This window comes from Hyla sarda, chromosome 8 (assembly GCF_029499605.1).
Source record: "Hyla sarda isolate aHylSar1 chromosome 8, aHylSar1.hap1, whole genome shotgun sequence".
Lineage (NCBI taxonomy): Eukaryota > Metazoa > Chordata > Amphibia > Anura > Hylidae > Hyla > Hyla sarda.
Window position 1 is genome coordinate 41,010,120 of NC_079196.1, and position 21,648 is coordinate 41,031,767.

The 21,648-nt window shown below is 43.9% G+C and overlaps 1 protein-coding gene across 13 annotated transcripts in view; it reads right to left on the reverse strand.

The window, feature by feature from the left end:
- RBMS1 (RNA binding motif single stranded interacting protein 1) overlaps positions 1-21,648 on the reverse strand; it is a 442,165-nt gene that overhangs the window by 103,948 nt on the left and 316,569 nt on the right. For 12 of the 13 annotated variants that reach the window (XM_056533368.1, XM_056533363.1, XM_056533374.1 and 9 more), the window contains exon 3: positions 2,841-2,899. In XM_056533368.1, the coding sequence (XP_056389343.1) occupies positions 2,841-2,899 (59 nt within the window). Of the gene's footprint in view, positions 1-2,840; positions 2,900-14,032; positions 14,108-21,648 lie in introns of those variants that run through there. The other variant, XM_056533375.1, reaches the window with a different exon arrangement.

The window sequence follows — 21,648 nt, forward strand, 5'->3', positions numbered from 1 at the left end:
TCAATGGAAACCGTAGAGTAGAGATGAGTGAACTTACAGTAAATTTGATTCGTCATGAACTTCTCGGCTCGGCAGTTGATGACTTTTCCTGCATAAATTAGTTCAGCTTTCAGGTTCTCCGGTGGGCTGGAAAAGGTGGACACAGTCCTAGGAGACTCTTTCCTAGGACTGTATCCACCTTTTCCAGCCCACGGGAGCACCTGAAAGCTGAACTAATTTATGCAGGATAAGGCATCAACTGCCGAGCCGAGAAGTTCGTTACGAATCAAATTTACTGTAAGTTTGCTCATCTCTACCGTAGAGAACTGTATGTGCTTACGGTTCCATCGGGTTTTCACCATACGGTTTTTGACTTTGCACAGTTTTTTTCTTGGAATTTCAATCAAACAAGTGAAACTTTATTCATAATGGAAAGAAAAGTTAAAAACGTATAACTTTTTTTTCTTAAAAAACGGATACAACCGGACATCCTTTTTTAAACTGTATACGGGTTAAAATTTGTACACACGTTTTGATACAGTTAAGACTGGGTTCACATCACGTTTTTCCCAATACGGGACCGCCTACGGCTGGGGGGACCTAAAACCTTGCGCTCCCGTATCTCAGCCGTATGACGCCCGTATGTAATTCATTTCAATGAGCCGACCGGAGTGAAAAGCTGATTCCGGTCGGCTCATTTTTGCCCCGTATGAGTACCTAAAATCATGGTCGATCTGGTTTTGAGGAATCAGTTTTTTATCACAAACATGGTACGGGAACTGTATTGCAAAAACGTGGCGTGAATACAGCCTTAGTCCAAAAGAAAAAAAGGTATTACAAGATTCTGCAACATCCTATGATTTTGCATGATGGGGCTAATAAGGCTACTCCTAATTAATAATATTTTTTATATATATTATTTATATATATATATATATATATATATATATATATATATATATATATATATATATATATTTTTTTTTTTTTTTTTTTTTTAGATATATATATATTTTTTATACATTTTTTTTTCTTTTACATGACAATTCTGACAGCACCCAATGGTTCCCACTGACTCATCAAGTGGTCCATAGTGGTACAGTCTTTGTTTCAGAGCATGCTGCACTATTCATTCCATCAAAAGTTGACGACCCTTCCGACAAAGATCCGGAACAGAGACTTAACCGGGGCAGAGATTGCTGGCAACAGGATTTAGCAAAATTGAGAGTCCAGCAAATCAATGGCCCATACCCTGCAACTCTGAAGCCACACGTGGCTCCTGACCCCACAGAAGCCCATAGTTATGGCCATATACACCGATTACAATATGGCGTCCACCATAAAAATATTGCAGATGTATTGTAACCCCCTAAGCAGTGCCAGTAATTTGTTACTGTTTCACCACCATTTTTTCCCCCTCTATTTTAAAGGGGTATTCCAGTAAAAAAAAACTTTTCTTGTTCCTATCAACTGGCTCCAGAAAGTTAACAGATATCTAAATTACTTTGAATAAAAAAAATCTTAATCCTTCCAGCACTTATCAGCTGCTGAAGTTGAATTGTTCTTTCCAACCTGACCACAGTGCTCTCTTCTGACACCTGTCTGTCTGTCTCAGGAACTGTCTAGAGCAGGAGCAAATCCCCATAGCAAACCTATCCTGCTCTGGACAGCTCCTGAGACAGACAGAGGTGTCAGCAGAGAGCACTGTGGTCAGATTGGAAAGAACAACTCAACTTCAGCAGCTGATAAGTACTGGTATGATTAGGATTTTTTTTATAGAAGTACTATAAAAATTGATTTAACTTTCTGGAGCCAGTTGATCTGAAAAAAATAATAATGTTTTTTTACTGAAATACCCCTTTAATGTGGCTCCGGACCATCACTCGAAAAGGTTGGGGATCCTGTCTATGGATGGTAACTATCTTGGATAATGTAGACCAATGTTTCCCAACCAGCGTGCCTCCAGCTGTTGCAAAACTACAACTCCCAGCATGCCCGGACAGCCGTTGACTGTCCGGGCATGCTGAGAGTTGTACTTTTGCAACAGCCGGAGGCACAATGGTTAGGAAACACTGATTCAGACAGATTAAAAACAAAAAAACTCTTACTTAACCTTTAAGTCCTTGAGTCGTTCCCTTCCGTCAAACATTTTGGCAGATGCCGCCGCCACTACGGCGCCCGCAGGGCTTTAACTTCCAGCAACTCGAGTCGCCAATCTGCCTGGTCGCTAAAGTGAGTGATGCATCACCGCAAAACTGGACAGATTTTTCGCTGATGAGTCTGGAAAGCCTAGACGACAGTCCCTGCCGGAGCTGTAATGGTGGCTGTGATGCTCACTCAGCTTTCCAAAAACAGATGTAACGGAGAGACAGCCAAATTAGGGTTTTTTTTTGTCAGACAATTTATCAGAAGAGGAAGGCTAAAGAATTTTTAATTTTAGGGTGAAATATTTTTTTAGGCTTCATTCCGACCTATAGAAAAATACCTAGTGTAAATTTCGGCACATTGGCATTGGAATTTCATTGATCTATCGTGCCTAAAGCAGCCGCAGAGCGCGTTAATGTTTTATTATGCTCAAGCTTCCTTCTCGCAGGTGGGTTGGCTGGCCGCCCCCTTTGTGAGCGCAAATGTACCGGTGCTGTAATGGCCTCGTAATTCTGTATCATCTGGTTCTGCCTGTAGACAAATGTCGGCAGCCAGGGGTAAAATTTCCAAGTGCTACATTATATTCTATGCTTTATAGGCACGTAGCTTGTTCTGAAGTAGCATTTTCCTTTTAGGGCTTTATGAACTTTATTTTAGTATTTCAACTTTCCAAAAACGGAGGGTAACAAAAAGGCGTCAGCACTATGGAGTCTTACCTTTACATTTGTTTGTGGTCTTATCCAGAATTGCCTTTGTGGATACAATTTTGCCATATCTGAAACGATAAAAGAAATTCAAATTAGTATTGGGAAACGGCGCTGAATACTTGAGGTTACGGTAATACATAAAGAGGGGGTAGGCAACCAAAAGGAGGGTCTTCGAGGCGCTGCTGCATTATCAGTACATGAATGACCACGAGCGATGCACAGGACGGATATAAAATGTATTGCATGTAATTAAAAGGACAACGTGTTTCGGCACAATCTTTTGACTTTTTCCAGATTAAAGAACTAGTCAGTGTCCGGATCCAAGCGTGACAGCACCACTGATGCACATAGTTACTAGTTCTTTAATCTGGTGGACCTGAAGAAGAGAAACAAGATTGTGCCGAAACGCGTTCTTCTGGTGAGACAATCCCTGTTAAAATCTGAGCGATCAGTTGATCACCCTAGTTCTTGAACCTAGTATTCCTGGCAAAGTGTTGATTTTCCAGAGAGAAATCACAGCCAGCTAAGCATTTTCCATCCAGTATCAGTGTAATTTTACATAGAGGCCATTCAGATGAATGTTCATCCACGTACTAGACAAATGCCTTGTGCCCACCAAACCGGAGTCACTCTTGAGAAAAAAACACTCCGTTTTAGCTCATAGAGGGTAATGTCCAAATGACATAAGGCCAAGTTCACACTGCTGTTGTACTATGACCCATTCTAGGTCCATTCGGATCTTTTGTTATGTGCCAAACAGATCCAGAACAGGTCGGAGCACAACCAACACCACCGGGTCCCGGTGATTCCCATTGACTTGAATGGGGTCTGTTGGGTGTTCAGCATTTTACAGAGATAAGCGGAGAAAAAAAAAGACTAACATAGGACATGCAGTATTTTTTTTTCCGCTCAACTCCTGTCCTCGCAACGGACTGACTGACGGAACTCCCTTTACCGGAGGAGAACGGCAGTGTGAACCAGCCCTAAAAGGGGATATGGGCAGGGGTTCTCAACAGATTTCCTAATTCTCCCATTACCAGGCTGGGCTTAGATAAAGACATCCATCAACTCTACACTACTTGCGGAGATGAGGACTTCTCCTGCCCCTATGTTGGTGCTTATTTTGGGTCTCAATCCCTTTTTCCATTGACAGTTTTGATATGCATAGTTTACACATAAAAGAATAACAATATCAAATCATATGCACAAAAAAGAAAGCAGATTACGTGGAAAAGCAGACATAGTAGATGTTCTGAAGACATTTTGGTTTCATATATCCGGTTGCTTTTGAAAAACGTCCATTCAGATGTACGAAGGAGTTACCGAATCTACTGCAGGTGTAAATACAATGACTACACAATGACATTTGGTTATTTGCGGGTCGAGTTGAAATTACTGGATCATCACAAATCGAAGATTTTTTTCTATCTTTATGGACCTTTAGGGGACTTTACAACCATTGGGGGGGGGGGTCTGCTTCTGACTTTTTGCAGCTGTCACAAGTCACCCGCAACCCTGTTTCAGGTAGAGATTGCGGTGAGATTTTACCTTGAATGTAGAGTTGCCACTTTTGTTGCAAAAAAAATAAAAATAAATAAAAATACCGGCCATGCTAATTTGCATAATTAATTAAATATGCATGACATCACAGGATACACATGTGGGGAAATTTTGTCCTATTCTGACCCCTATAAAAAAAAAAAAAAGGTATTTCTCCTTATATGCGTTAATTTTTTGCGCCCCAAATCTGTAGTTTTTAACAGTACCATTTTTGTTTTGATGTGACTTTTTGAACGCTTTATTTTTTTTTTTATTCAATTCGGGAGCTGCAGTTAGTTACTAACTACAACACCCAGCATGCCCTGATACAGCCTGTGGCTCAACAGCTTCCCCAAACGAAAACTACAACTCCCAGCATGTTGGACAATATAGTAGTATATAGTATAGGTCAGTGTTTCCCAACCAGGGGTGCCTTCAGCTGTTGCAAAACTACAACTTCCAGCATGCCCGGACAGCCGTTGGCTGTCCGGGCATGCTGGGAGTTGTAGTTTTGCAACAGCTGGAGGTGCTCTGGTTGGGAAACACTGGTATAGTATATGGTGCAACATTCCGGGAGTCGGAAGATTGGTTGGATAAATACCGGCCATTGCATTGCCGGTATTTTTTATATAAAAATACTGGCAGGGTGGCCAAAATACTGTCTGTGCGGGTAAAATACCGGCCAGGTGGCAACCCTACTTGCATGTGACCAAGTGTAAGGCTGGGTTCACACCACGTTTTTGCAATACAGTTCCCATATCAGGTTTGTGGATGAAAAATGGATTCCTCAAAACCTGACTAAACTGTATCAAAACGTGTGTACAAATGTTAACCCGTATATGGTTAAAAACCGTATGCGGTTTGAAAAATGATGTCCGGTTGCATCCGTTTTTTGAAGAAAATGTATTACGTTTTTAACTTTTCACTCTATTATGAATAAAGTTTCACTTTGACTCCCATTTTAAATACGGTTTCCATTGACTCCCATATTTAAAAAAAAAAAAAAAAAAAAAAAAAAGTAAAAAGTTTCCATACGTTTTTCCACCTGGACCAAAAACCGTGGTAGGCTGCGGTTTTGGGTACGGGGGAAAAAAACTGACAAAACCGTACAATATGCAAAACGGATGCAAACGGATGCATCTTTCGGCATACAGTTTTCAAAGGAGAGTCAATGCACACGGTTTTCAATACGGTTCCGTACGGTTTTCACATTGAAAACGTATGCGTGAACTGTATTGCAAAAACGTGGTGTGAACCCGGCCTAAGTCAGGTTTCTTGCAATAGCTGTAAGGTCTTCAAGGCGTCATTTCCATTAATACAAAGGTCGGGTTGTGGTAATACCAGGATTTTACCAGGATTCAAGTGCAACTAACTATGACCATTTAGCCACAGCCTATAAGTGAATTGGTCGCTGCCCATTACAAGTTATTGTAGGCCTAAAAACGACAATCACAGCTCAAGGAAATTTAAAAAAGCAACGACGCGATGAAATGGTTAAATATGTGAACAATGTCTTTTGAAGGTTTCATTTCCTCTTCTTACCCCCTCCTCAGCGAGATGGGAGTTTGTGAGAAGGCCCGGCCCAACATTCCACGGCATGGCGCCCAACCCACGTCCGCTGCTTCACTGGATTATATCACTGACAGGAACATGGCTCGTACACTGTTGTGCTTGTCCACACTCAGGATAATCCTGAGAAACCAATAGTGATTAATGTTTGCTTTAAATACAACGACAATAAGAGAAGCTAATCGTACTGTTTACATTGCTCCGGTATGCTGCCATCACATTCCTGTCTTCTTTAGAGACGCTATGAGGTTTACATTGAGAGGTCTGCGTGTGTGGGAGGATGGGGACAGTAAAAGTGACAACCATTGCTACACCGCCATCAATACAATGGCCAAAATCTGTCAAACTGGCCATTAGGTGGCCATATAGCTCTCCTGGTCTCCAAAGCTGCCGGACGAAATAGCCACCTAGAGTCGTATTCCAACTAAATATTCGTTATTATTAGGCATAATTGTCAGCTACATCAAAGCTACACCAATGCTGTGCCCCATTCACATGGAAGAATGTCTGCACAGAACATTTCTGGACAGACATTCCACAGGCGCCAGCATTAGGACCGCTCGGACATGCGCCATCTCCATAGACAGCAATGCATGTACGAGCACGTCACTTCTTTCTGTGGGATCCAGAACGAGAATTCCGCCCTGTGCACGGTGCAGCAGAATCCCATTGAAAACAATGAGATTCTACTGCAAGGAATTTCCAAGCAGAATTTGTGTGCCGGATTCAGATCAGAAATTCTGCAGTGTGAATTGGAAAAAAAGCATGGGGGGGGGGGGGGGGGGGGGAGACCCCTCTGTGGGCGCTACGTTTGTGTGGAATATAGAAATGAAAACTTTGGAATGATGTCCAAAAGAATTTATTAACCAATAACGCGTTTTGGGTACAGGGACCCTTCATCATATCACGCTGATCTGACGAAGGGTCCATGTACATGAAACGCGTTATTGGTTAATAAATTCTTTTGAACATCATTTCAAAGTTCTGATTTCTATATTCCACACCAACGCAGCGCCTACAGAGGTTTTTTTCCAGCTTTTCTTCTACTTCTATTGCGGTTGCCACACCGCTACCCCACGGCAGCAGCACAGTGGAACCTAGAATCCTTAACTTAAATGGGCACTGTCAGATACAAAAACTTTTGATATGTTGTAAAGCATGTATAACCAATAGGTTTTGCAATTGCTTTCATTAGAAAATTGACTGGCTTTTTCATTATGAAATACTGAACAAGCCAGTCAAACAACTGCCCCTCCGCCTGCTTAGACACATACTAGTGCTGCTGTGTCCATGCGTCATCACCTATGTCATGGACACACTTCCTTGATTGACAGCTGTGAGTGCAGGGCTCAGAGCTGGAGGAAAAATCCTCCCACTGTCAGCTTGTGTCCGGCTACTGTCAGTGAGGACAAGCTGGGAGTTGTAGTTTTGCTAATGCTAGGAGAGATGTGAGCAGACAGCATACTGAGGGAGGGGGCGGAGACCTGCACAGTGAGGCCACGCCCCCTCCCTTTGAGAGGAATTCAGACTAGTGAGCTAAATGAATAAAGTGTAATAAAAAAATTATTAAAAAGGTGCTAGACACATAAAAATTAGATGTACATGTACATGGTAAGGTTTAGGTACTGAGTGATATATAAAAAAATGAAAACATTTTGTTGGATCTGACGGGTACGCTTTAAGGGAGATATGCATATGTGGTGGCCCGGTACAGGAATTGCACCCCTGTACCCTAGCTGCCCTGTCCGGTAGACTCCATACAGTGAGCCCTGGGCCCCCCTTGCACTTTTGTTCTATCTACTCCCTTAAATACTTATGTTATACCATATGATGTACATAAAATGTGTTATAGCTTTAAATGGGCACTGTCATGAAGTACAAAAATTGATATGTTGTAGTACTTAAGTACTACAACATATCTCTAATATACTTTAATTAAAAAAAGCGATTTTAAACAAGTTTAAAATCACTTTTAAATTCGGCCACTAGGGGTCGCCCTCCTAGTGGCCAAATGCATTCAGCAGTGATGTCACCACTGAATTTCGACTCATTTCAGCCTGGCAATGAGTCGAAATTCAGGCACTGCTGTGCTCGCTCCCGCCTGTCAATCAAACAGGCAAGAGCGAGCACGCTGATAGCTGGGGCTGCGCGCATTGGCCAGCAACACTGGCCTTGCGCGCGGCCCCGCCCGCCCCCGTTACCCTGTCCGGAGGCAGCGCGAGCACTCATTGCTGCGCTGATCCTCCGGATGGGTAAGTCTGATTTAAGGTCTTATATTAGCCGGTGTGAGGTGGACGAATGGATCTACGGGGGCGCAAAAAACCACCTCACACCGGCAGTAATATCGTGCACGGCAGGCCGGCATTGCTCCTCTACTCCTCCTCCCTGGATAGCACATGCACAGCTAAACAGGGAGGAGGAGACCCCGGAGCTGCCTGCCGTGCTATTGGCAGATCATCTATGCGCGCTCCCGACAGGAGCGCTGCATAGACGATCTGAGGGCGGAAGCAAGCGCCCAGCAAGGAATCAGTGACGTCGTGCCTGCTGGGAAGCGCTGCTTCCTGCCCTGCTTGATAGAGCAGATTTAGAAGCACAAAATCTGCTCTATTAAAGCGATTTAAAATGTTTTTAAAGCCAGGTAGGGGGTTAGGGCTAGATTACTAATAGGTAGGGACATATTAGATTATATATAACTTGGTGGGAGCTACACTTTAAGACCTGTTTTCATGTGATCATGTGACCTAAGGGTGACCTATGTGACCCCTCCTAGTCTCCCCCATATAAGCCCTGGTTGGAGCTTCCTCACTCTCTTATGCTCTTTCTGCTTAGCTGAGTTGCAGTGAGGTCAAGTCCTAGGTGTGTGTCTGGTGTCCTAAGGAGGCCTGAAGTCAGTCAAACATCCACGGATTCTCATGTCCATTGCCCCACAGGTCAAGTCAAAGCCTGGTAAGCTATAGAAGGGGTTAAGTCAATCATAATCAAGTCAGTCCAAGTCATCCTGTCTCAAGTCAACGTGGCCTGCATCCAAATTGTCCAAGTCCACTATCTGAAGTAACTGGTCACCTCTGTGGGCCTAGACAAGCTGTACAGACTGTTACACCTGTCTGACTCAGTAAAGCTGCCGTTGTTCCGTAACTTGGCGTCGGAGTCATTATTTGTCCCCGTGCCTAGCCCAGGATCCAGCAGTATTCCTTTGGGTGGTGTAGAGGATAAACCACACCCTGGCGTCACGAACACAAGGGGTTATTGCCATCTGCCCCTAGGGTAATTCCATCTGCCCTCATCACACGTATATTATATATGTTCATAGTGAGCGTATATAACATATATATGTTTTAAAGGGGTTCTCCGCTGCCCTGCTTCTGAAGCTCCGCTCCCCAGCGTCCTGAAGTTTATTGTTCCAGGCCAGCCCTCCTGACATCAGGCCCCCTCAACATAAGTCTATGAGAAGGGGGTGTGACGTCACGAGGGGCAGCCCTGAACACGGAGGCCCGCACACAGCTGTTCGGAACAATAAACTTCCAGACGCTGGGGAGCGGAGCTCCAGAAGCAGGGCAGCGGAGAACCCCTTCAAAGCCTGCACAACTGTCATTTAATGCACGAGGCGCCGGCTTCTGTCAGTTCCTTTTTTTTTAAATCTATTTACTATGCCGTGTGAATGGGGCCTTATTCTCACAATCGGTGGGGGTGACCCTTAGACCCTAGCTATATGCCAACCATTTTAGAAAATGGGAAGACCTCTTTAAGTGCCACTGACTATTGGTTATAATAAGAGATTGAATACATGCATACATTCGCTTTTGTGAAGATTTTCTAAATGGGTAGCATTTTTACAGGTAAAAATCTAAAAAGGAATTTGGGGGAAATTAGCATTTGTGGTTTTATTTCTACTGATGAAAGGTTGATATTTTAGTCTCCATTCATGGCCATAGCAAATGATATAACCTATTCAGGCTATTGTAAGAGAACAGGGTTCCCCTATCAGTGTGCATCAATTTTTGCAAAACTACAACTCCCATCATGCCCGGACAGCCTTCGGCTGTCCGGGCATGCTGGGAGTTGTAGTTTTGACACAGCTGGAGGCACCCTTGTAGGGAAACACTGGGCCAGGGCAACGCTGCACAGGGAAAGACTTTAAAGGGGCTGCAGCTCTGAATGGTGGGGTCCCTGGGGTTGGAAGTGGTAGCGATATACCGTCACATCCTGAGATTGGAGTACCCCTTTAAGCATGGCCACCGCTCGGCCTCTAGTTTGCAGGGTACTGCAGCTGGTTTCATGGATTGCCAGGCACACCTGCCTTCAGTTTCCAGGTCACAAGGACCAAAAAGATAACACACACACACAGGAAAAAGCCACCTTTTCCTTCCTCCGGCGATAAAACGACAGCAACAGCAGAACAAAATGAAGGCATCGACCTATCACACAGACGACACAGTATCAGCCGCCATTTTAGGTGAATTCGCTATAAACTAGCATGCAAAATCGCATAAGCAGCAAAAGCTAGAAAAAAAACACAAAAAACTGCGTCACTGGAATAAGAGAAGAACCTATGGAGCAGGAAGAAAAATGATCGCTCCCTTTACGGGACTGAACAAGTCCTGCAATGTAGTATGAATGGTGTCTGTGGCCCATGGTTAAAAGGTTTTCTTTATTTAATGCAACATAAAGGAGTCATGTGCCCCCCCCCCCCCCCCCCCCCCCCAATAAAAAAAAAAAAAAATACTGATCCGAGGATTCTTGGAGGAATCACAGTGCCGTATTGCAGGTTCTACAGGGGCACTTAAAGAGTATAAGGCACCAGTGACAATGCCAGTCGATGAGGTCATCAAATGGATTGGTAACAGTAAATCTGTAGGTGCTCCTACACTGAAAATCCCCTGGCCAACCCCCAAAATACACCCTAATGACTTCGAGTACTGTAGTGGAATATAACTTCGGATAGGGGATAAGTTATAGATTGTAGGGGGTCCGACCACTGGGACCCACCGCGATTTTTCGATACGAGGTCACGGCAGTCCGCAGGAAGCTGCAGCAGATACGCCCTCTCTATGTATCTCTATGGGATACATGGAGGGGATGTGTTGACCGGCGCTTCATGCGGGACGGAACGCCGCCCTTCCTGTGGACTGCCAAGGTCCTGTTTAGGAGATCGCGGGAGGTCCCAGCAGTCGGACCCCCCCCACATTCTATAACTTATCCCCTATCCTTCGGAAATGGGATTAGTTCTATTCCACTACATTATTTATTTTAAAGAGTACACGTTAATAACACCTGTACAGTTTGCTGGCATGGCCTAAACCCCCCTGCCACCCAAAAAAGTATCTGTTGACTAAAATAGTGCACATTGTGCAAGGCATGTATTTGGCCCCGCAGGGTCCCACACTCACACATTTGTCTAAAGTAACATAAAGGCAAAAAAAATAATGTTAAAGGGGTACTCTGTCCATAGACATCTTATCCCCTTTCAAAAGGATAGGGGATAAAATGTCTGATTGCATGGGGGGGGGGGGGGGGGGGGGGGGGGAGTGGCCGCTGAGACCAGCCGCGATTGGCGCCGCACCCCAGTTAGCCGCTGCACAGAGCAAACTCCGCTCTGTGCTGGATGCCGGGTAACCACAGCCTTCTATTCATGTCTATGGGAGGAGGCATGACGGCTATGTACTAGTCCTCACGGCCCCCTCCCATAAACATGAATGGAGGGGGTGTGGTGTAACAGGGTTACTCATAATTTGAGATGAGTGAACTTACAGTAAATTCGATTCGTCACGAACTTCTCGGCTCGGCAGTTGATGACTTTTGATGACAGTTGGCGACTTTTCCTGCGTAAATTAGTTCAGCCTGCCTCATCAACTGCCGAGCCGAGAAGTTCGTGACGAATCAAATTTACTGTAAGTTCGCTCATCTCTACTCATAATCCATTGAGGTCCATCATGCAGCTTCAAATAGATCAGCAATGGAGAAACAGAATTGAGCCTACGACATAAATATGAACCTGTAAGGAGTGTAAGGAGTGAGAGGAAAATGAGTAAAAATGCAGAATATGCTCCCTGATGTAAGCGCTACATGGAGTCTCCCAGTCTTGGCGGCAGGGGGACAAAGAAAGCAAAAGCCGATTGCATTAAAAAAATTTAAAAAAGTTAAGAATGCTAAATATAAGGGAACATCTGAAAGCTCAGGCACTGTGAACACCTCCACGACACATGTCCTACACACATTTTAGCCCTGGGCTGTTTTACTAGCTTCACCTCTGGTCATATGCACCAGTTCTCATTTTTGATCTCCCCTCCGGCAGGAAACGTGACGGATTCGTTTACATTACATCTACGACCCGTATATTACCACCAGTGGCATCTGTGTGCAGCGAATTCTAGGAAATGACAGCCATTGTGTCAAGGTGTAGACAGAAAGGAGAATTGTAGTGTGAACAAACAAGAAATCACGGCAGAAGTGGTGCGTCCGCTTGTGCGTACTGTACACCGATCAGTCAAAACAGTAAAACCTGCTGACACGTGAAGTCAACAACAATAAAGATCTCATGACAATGGCGCCTGTCAAGTGGTGGGATATATTAGGCAGCGTGTCAATAGTTCTTGAAGTTGATGTGTTTGAAGTTGGAAAAATGAGCGAGTGGAAAGTGCGACTTTGACAAATGCTGAATTGTGTTGGCTAGGTGACTGGGTCATAACATCTCCATAACAGTTCTTGTGGGGTATTCCCAGCTGTGGTTAGTACCTACAAAAATTCTCCAAAGGAGGAAAACTGGAACACTGGTGGAAGGGTCATGGGCGCCCAAGGCTCACTGATGCCATGTCCAAACCATGGAGACCCCACCCATTTACAGGACATAAAAGGACCTGCTGCAAATATCTGAGTGCCAGATACTCCATAAGTCCCTGCCTCAACGGCTTAGTCAGTCCAGAGGGGACCCAAACAATACTAGGCTGACCAGTGTATTGGTGGGTGCTCACTATCTGTGAACCTAGCAACCACAAGTACAAAGAGGTCCAAAATGCCCATCCAAACTCGGCTAAAATAATAGGAAATGCATTGGGGGCAGGTTTACTATTGCTCCACATTTATTATGTGTTTGTGACACGTTTGAGCCCTGTCTAGCAGGGAGGAGGAGGCTCTGTGAAAACTGGATGAGACTTTGCAGGAAAAACATGTGGTTTGTGTACAACCCTGTTCTCCAAAACTGTGGTGCAACATTATGGTGTAAAGTAAGCCAACTATTAGATGGCCTAAACTTAGACTAAAGATGCACCAGCTGAGCCTCTGTACCAAATGTGGTGAAGCCCGGATCGGGATGCCTGATGCAAAAATTGTGTACATGCATGCTTAGATGGGCTGAAGCATAGATTGGCACTAATTTAAATGGGCACTCATTATGGTAAATAAAATAAAAATCTTTCTAATGTACTTTGTTCAAAAATAATAAAAAAAAATGAAGTTTTCTATGTTTTATTTGTGTTTAAAAAAGTTGCCACTAGATGTCTCTCTACTTGTCCAGAGCACATTTCCCCAATCTCTTGCACAGACTTTGGACTACTGCTGGTCTGGCAGAAGTCCAAAATCAGGAAATGCAGTCTGTGGTACTGAGGAGGGTGTGAAGCCTTAGCCAATCATAGCTTATCTCACACTGAACTGCTCTGGGTTGTGTGTAGCAGAGTGAGGGAGGAAGTTCTCCCCTGTATGGCTTCAAATATTGTCACTGCTGCTGGGGAACGCCCCTTCCCAGTCTGTGACTGAGCAGAAAATACAGAGCAATATCAAGGTAGAAAACTAACAAATAATAAAAATAAAGGAAGGGGGTGGTTTATCATGATGGGGGCCGTGAATTGGGAAGATTATAACATTTTATAAGATCATGACAAGTACTCTTTAAGAAGTCTTTTACATGTTCCCAAGGCCCTTCACTACTTCTTGAGGGCTGCACATCCCCATTTACACTGGGTCTCCAGACTGTGGCCCTTCCGAGTTGTAGTTTTGCAAGGGCCCTAGTTTTCCCAACAGCTGAGCCTCTGTAATAAATGTGGTCCATTTTAGACTGTCTAGTCTAAGTCTTTACTGTCCAAAGCTAGATGCACACCTACATAAGGGCTCTGCTCATGGCCTTGATAGAACATTATGGGGGAGCTTTATCAAAACCTGTCCAGAGGAAAAGTTACTGAGTTGCCCATAGCAACCAATCAGGTCGCTTCTTTCGTTTTCCAGAGGCCTTTTCAAAAATGAAAGAAGCGATTTGATTGGTTGCTATGGGCTACTCAGCAACTTATCTTCTGCACAGGTTTTGATAAATCTCCCCGTTCCCAGCTGGATTTACGAAAGTCAACAAAGACTGTTAGAACGCATTCACTTCAACATCAGTTTTGTCTGCTTATTTGACTGGATTCTACAACGGAGACCATGAACGGAACCTCCGATGCAGATGTGAACATATCCTAAGAATAAGACCGTATAAATCAATATGCCCTAATGAGTATGTCTAAAGGGATAGTCTAGCTGTAACCATGGCGTTCTGCTTAAGACGGGATTTTAACCTTACCAACTCCACATGATGAGCCATGCCAGAGGAGTCTGGCAGCCACTTATCTGCCATTCTCCATAGAAATAGCATGCCCATTTAGCCGCTGTTTGGGGGGCGGATTTGGTGATACCAGACAGCTGGACAACCGTTCTCCGCACAGCTATCAACTGTTTATGTCCAGCTTAACAAACCTCAGAAATAACACGGGGAGGATTTAACGCTCAGTACGAGATTTAATTCTCAGTACGAGATTGTTTGCCTTGTCAGACCGCAGCTAAGAAACAATACTACAAAAGGCAAACACCCATATGACTCTCCTAAGGGCAATGTTGCTTGGCAAGCGCCTCTAATTAAGAAATATTACTTTGCTGTCGCCTTAATGTGGCCCGCCCATTAGACCTCCGAGGAGCTCATCACTTCTCCTCATAAAATTTGGCTTCTTGGTAAAGGGAGGGTGCTGTGTAATTAAGTGGTTAAACCAGATACAAAAAAAAAAATCCTGAGATAAAAACTAAAAAAAAAACTAAAAAAAAAAAAATGCTGGCGTGGAAAAATACAGCAGCGATTCCAGATTTGTACTGATCACCGCAAGAGAATATTTTCACTCAAGTTTTTCCCAGAACAGGAAACCTACTGAGGCCTAGTACATATATGTAAGTGGGATGAGTAACACACTGCTCAAAAAATAAAGGGAACACTAAGATAACACATCCTAGATCTGAATGAACGAACTAATCGTATGAAATACTTACGTCTGAATAAAATCACACAACAATTATCAATGGAAATCAGATTTATCAAACCCATGGGGGTCTGGATATGGAGTCACACTCAAATTCAAAGTGGAAAACCACACTACAGGCTGATCCAACTTTATGTAATGTCCTTAAAGGGGTATTCCAGGAAAAAACTTTTTTTTTTTTTTTACATATCAACTGGATCCAGAAAAATAAACAGATCTATAAATTACTACTATTAAAAAATCTTAATCCTTTCAATAATTATCAGCTTCTGAAGTTGAGTTGTTGTTTTCTGTCTGGCAACAGTGCTCTCTGCTGACATCTCTGCTTGTCTCGGGAACTGCACAGAGTAGAAGAGGTTTGCTATGGGGATTTGTTTCTAAACTGGGCGGTTCCCGAGACACGTGTCACCAGAGAGCACTTAGACAGAAAAGAACAACTCAACTTGATCAGCTCATAAGTACTGAAAGGATTAAGATGTCGGGCCCTCATACCACCCCACGTGAAACCCCTCAGCTCTCATGCGAGGTTAACCCAGTGTTTCTGCTGTCCGGGCATGCTGGGAATTGTAGTTTTGCAACAGCAGGAGACACGCTGTCTGGAAAACACTGGGTTAATCATTCGTCTCCCTGATTGTAACAAATAGGTATAAGGCTTTGTTCACAGGTAGGTTTTTTGGATCTCATCATGAAGGTATGAAGGGGGAGATTTATCAAAACCTGTGGGGTTGCCCATGGCAACCAGAGTGCTTCTTTCATTTTGAAAATGAAAGAAGCAATCAGATAGGTTGCTATGAGCAACCACACCACTCTTCCTGTTTTTTACGCCTCAGAAAACGTAAAAAAAAAATTCTGTTGAATTAAAGAGGTTTTCATGGGAAATATCAATTGACGGCCTAGCCACAGGCTAGGCCATAAATAGCCGATCGGCAGGCCGGGAATACGGTGCTGCCAAGGCTTCCCGCTCCATTTCTGTGTGGCATGGTGGTGAGAACAGTTGATTGGCAGGGGTGACCGATATCGGTGCAGCGCCAATAAGCTATTGATGACCTATCCTGCGGACAGGCTGTCAATATACTTTCCCTGAAAATTCCATCATTAATTTACATTAAAAAAAAATAAAAAATAAAAAACACACACACAAAAAAACATAGAAAACAAAAAAAAAAAAACTGTAGTTTAGGGTGAAAAAAATTAAAAGGCTGGTTATGATGTACTCCCTTTCAAGAGGGTGTTAAATAGGGCAGAAGCCAAAAAGCAAACAACATATTAAACCATTAAAAAACATAATAAACTGTACATATACAAGAGAAAATACCTGCAACATTTAAACTTATTTTGCTCATTAAAGGGGTACTCCGAAGAGAAAACAAACAACAACAAAAAAACAACAACATGTTAAACATGTTTTCAAATCAACTGGTGCCAGAAAGTTACAAATTAGTAAATTACTTCTAATTAAAAAAACAAAACACTCAAGCCTTCCAGTACTTACCAGCTGCTGTATACTACAGAGGAAGTTGTGTAGGGTTTTTTCCAGTCTGACCACAGTGCTCTCTGCTGACACCTCTGTCCGTGTCAGGAACTGTCCAGAGCAGAAAAGGTTTTCTTTGTGGATTTGCTCCTGCCCTGGACAGTTCCTGACACGGACAGAGGTGTCAGCAGAGAGCACTGTGGTCAGACTGGAAAAAAAAACTACACAACTTTATCTGGAGCATACAGCAGCTGATAAGTACTGGAAGGATTAAGATTTTAAATAGAAGCAATTTACAAATCTGTATAGCTTCCTGACAACATTTGATTTAAAAAAAAACTGTTTTCCTTCAAGGTACCCCTTTAAATTAGCCATTTTTTTTGTGCCTTAAAATACGCTGTGTGCACAAAGCCTAATCCTACCAGCTATTTTTCTAGTTAGTGGCTGACCAGTGGTTCGGATGCTTATTCAGACCTCAAATGAATGATTCAGAATGAGGAATTACTTAAAATCTCTTTACGGGTGCATTCACACAACGATTTGTGCAATCGGCAGCCAGATCGGGCAGGAGAATTTCAAAACCGGCTGCTGCCATACGTTTGCCGGGTCCATGCCATAGTAGCCCATTCTTCTCAATGAGCCGGACACGACTCGTATCCAGTCTGCTTGGGTTTTTAGTCCAAAACAAAAAGTCTGAAAAGGAGTTGACCAGAGTCAGTAGCGGACTCCATTCTGCTCATTGAAATGAATGGGGTACGGCCTGATGCACAAATCGTGGTGTGCATGCGCCCTTAGATGGGCCGGACTGTAGATCGGCAGTCATTTAAGAGGTCTTGTAAATGTTTGTATGGCCCTTCACTTTGTTAAAGGGTACCTCTCAAAAAAACTTTTGATATATTATAGATTAATGTATGCAGAATAACTTTACCATTGCATGTTATTAAAAAATATGCTTCTTTCTATTTAATTTTCCACTTTGAAGAAATGACCACTAGGGGTCTCCCTACCAGTCCTGGCAGCAAGCATTTCAGACTCATGCTGGAGTCCTAAACACTACGAGCTGCCAGTCTGCTTTGTTCACAAAGGAGAACACTCAGAGCTGCCAGTCTGTTTTGTTCACAGCCTGTTTGGCTGTGAACAAAGCAGGCTGGCAGCTCTGAGTGTTTAGGACTCCAGCATGAGTCAGAAATGCTTGCTGACAGGACTGATCGGGAAAAATACAATAGAAAGAAGCATATTCTTCATTAACATGCTATTGGAAAGTTATTCAACATTCATTAATCTAAAATATATCAAAAGTTTATTTGATGAGAGGTACCCTTTAAATATCCCGTTTACAGGGCATTGTTGGGCAAACTAACAATTTTTAGGCCTGAAAAACTATTTAATCAGCAGACGAACAATCGTTGGCTGATCAGGGACGAATGTTCCTACTAAAAGCCATTAATGGGCCCAAATAAAAAAGGCCCCAAAAGGGATCCCGAGAAAGCGTCCATTTGGTCGTCAAACCGTAGTTCCCCAGATATTGCAAAACTACAACTCGCAGCATGCCCGGACAGCCAATGGCTGTCCGGGCATGCTGCGAGTTGTAGTTTTGCAAGGGCCCCAGTGTGGAATCGGAATGCAAACCTAAGGGAGTAATCCACATACTAGATTATCCTGTTGATATGAAAAAGACATTTCTTCTGCTACTTTTCCTATCCGTTTTCAAAGACCCCATGAATCACTGCTGAATTTTTACATGGGCCCAATCGGATTCAAAAACTTTTTATATGTTGGAAATCTCTGAAAAACATTAACCTTTCTAATATACTTCTTAACAAAATGTTATTTCCTGTTTATAGAAATCCTGGCTCCCCCTACCAACCAGAACATAATCCTGTCCGGCTGCAGCCTCATCTTTGTCCTAGCTAAAGTGCAGACTGGAACAAAGTCCAGGAAGTGAGGGTAGGACTATCACTCCTCTGTGCTCACTCCTGTCCTATCAGACTACAGAATGAAAACAGAGAGCAGCCTGCGGTGATTGGATGAAGAGACCCTGCACAGCACAACAGACTCAGGGTGGAAGATGAGTCATGCAGAGGGAGGACACGCCCCCTCTTAAGCACAGAATGACAAACCAAGTGAGCAACAGATAGAAGGTATTTGTGAGAGAAATATAGGTACTGAGCAATATAATTTATTTTTTTTTTTTGTGGACTATGACAGGTACTCTTTTTAAAGGGGTACTCTGCCCCTAGACAACTTATCCCCTAAAACTTATAGAGGATAAGATGTTTGATCGCGGGGGTCCTGCTGCTGGGGACCCCCTGCAATCTCCTTGCAGCACCCGGCATTCGTTTAGAGCGTCGGGTGCAGTGCCGAAGTGCCGGAGGCTTATGATGTCACGGCTGCACTGCACCAGTGACGTCACGGCCAGGCCCCCTCAATGCAAGTCTATGGGTTGGGGCATGACGGCCCCCACCCCGCATCACCAGTCATCCGGCACGGAGCAAACTTTGCTCCGTGCACCGGATATATGGGGTGCTGCTAGTGCTGGGCGGTATATCAGTTCATACCGAATATCGGTGTGTTTTTTCTTTACGATAAGAATTTTTCACATACCGCAATACCGTTTCCATAGCAACCAACTCCAATGCGTGATGGCGTAGAGAAACGTCCGGCCGCACAGCGTCTCCAGGAAATGTAGTCCCGAGACGCACTGAACTAACTGTGGAGCTGGGAGGGGACTACAACTCCCGTCAGGCACGTAACTTCCCGGGCGTGTGCGGGAAACTCTAGCAGAACTGCGGAGACATGGAGGAGAGTTACCGGGCGGCCTGACCGAGACCCCGGGTGTCATGGGGAAGACCCCCAACCACCTGACACTATACGAAGACCTCCTCCCCACCCCCCCCCCCCCCGAAATACCGTTAAACCGCCATAATTTAGAAAAATACTGTGATATAAATTTTTGCTCATACCGCCCATGCAGCCGAGATCGCCGGGGTCCCCAGACATCTTATAAGATTTCTAGGGGCAGAGTTCCCCTTTAAGATTGTCTCCTACTTGCACAAAGTAGGAAGCCCATAGTTAGAAAGAGCTTGTGAACTCCTAGTGCTAAATTTAACAGAGGTTTAAAAAAAAAAAAAACACAAAAAGATGAAAATCAGTGGGAGCTTTCTGCAACCACACCCATAACCGTACCAAGATGCCAAGCTGGAGTGCACGGGCGGGGAGCGCGGAGTGAAAGTGAAGGGTGTTTGTGTTCTCTGGTGCAATCCATGTCGGACACAAGAAGTGCATTGTTTCCCAACCCAACCCATCTCCATGCACAATATCCTTCATTAGGAAACATTTGTGCCATTCTTGCATGTAACCGCTGCCGGGGAGGAGGGAGGGCAGCGCAGCCGCTCTGTCTCTGCTGCTCAGACAGTAAACAGGCTGACTCCTCTGCTCTCAAGTACAAACAGTAAAGAACATCTGAGCATGTAAGCAAGTCATTTAGAGAACATGAAATGTGGAATAATGTAAATGCCACCTGCTCCATAGCAATTAAAATAGAGAGGGAGAAAAAAAAAAGGTTTGCAAAATAGATGTTTTTTTCCGCTATGAAATGTGGCGAGGGAGTTTTGGAGAGAATCATAAAACCACATGTGCACTTAGTATTACAGGGCAGCTGATCAATGCATCGATAGCAACTGAGAGAGTGCGAGCAATAAAGCCATGGCGCCGCAAGGAAATCATTATGTATACTCTAATACAATGTATACATGTATTATGTATACGCACACACACAGTACAGTGATCCCTCAACTTACAATGGCCTCAACATACAATAGATTCAACATACAATGGTCTTTTCTGGACCATTGTAACTTGAAACCAGACTCAACATACAATGTACGGGGGACAGTCCAGATCTGTGAGATATTTCACAACTGGAGAAACTGACCAATCAGAATGGGCATTTTACTGGTAAAACCCCTATATTACTGAAGTGCATGCACTGACTGGTGTCTGGTAGCGCCCCCTACAGTACAGGGAGGTATTACATGTTCTGTACTACTCTTTACCTGTATTACTGAAGTGCATGCACTGACTGGTGTCTGGTAGTGCCCCCTACAGTACAGGGAGGTATTACATGTTCTGTACTCTTTACCTGTATTACTGAAGTGCATGCACTGACTGGTGTCTGGTAGCGCCCCCTACAGTACAGGGAGGAATTACATGTTCTGTACTACTCTTTACCTGTATTACTGAAGTGCATGCACTGACTGGTGTCTGGTAGTGCCCCCTACAGTACAGGGAGGTATTACATGTTCTGTACTCCTCTTTACCTGTATTACTGAAGTGCATGCACTGACTGGTGTCTGGTAGCACCCCCTACAGTACAGGGAGGTATTACATGTTCTGTACTCTTTACCTGTATTACTGAAGTGCATGCACTGACTGGTGTCTGGTAGCGCCCCCTACAGTACAGGGAGGAACTACAAGTTCTGTACTACTCCTTAACTGTACCAGGATTAGCTGCTCCTTTGAACACCAAGTAAGGGCGGCTCCATTTGGGACACTGTGTGTACTGTATAGGACCCTGAAGAAGCTCCTGTCCTCTACATAAACCATTGTTTCCCAACCAGGGTGCCTCCAGCTGTTGCAAAACTACAACTCCCAGCATGCCCGGACAGCCAACGGCTGTCTGGGCATGCTGGGAGTTGTAGTTTTGCAACAGCTGGAGGCACCCTGGTTGGGAAACGCTGACAGACAGTGATTTACAGCTCCCAGCAGATCTTTATTTTAGTTATCACTTATTTGTCTTTAATCCTCACTTTTTCCTATTTTTGATGACATTTTGGTGGCTTGAGAACCAATTACCAGGTTTCCATAGCGTTATGGTCTCAACATACAATGGTTTCAACATACAATGGTCGTCCTGGAACCAATTAATATTGTAACTTGAGGGACCACTGTATATCTTCTCAGGAAAAAA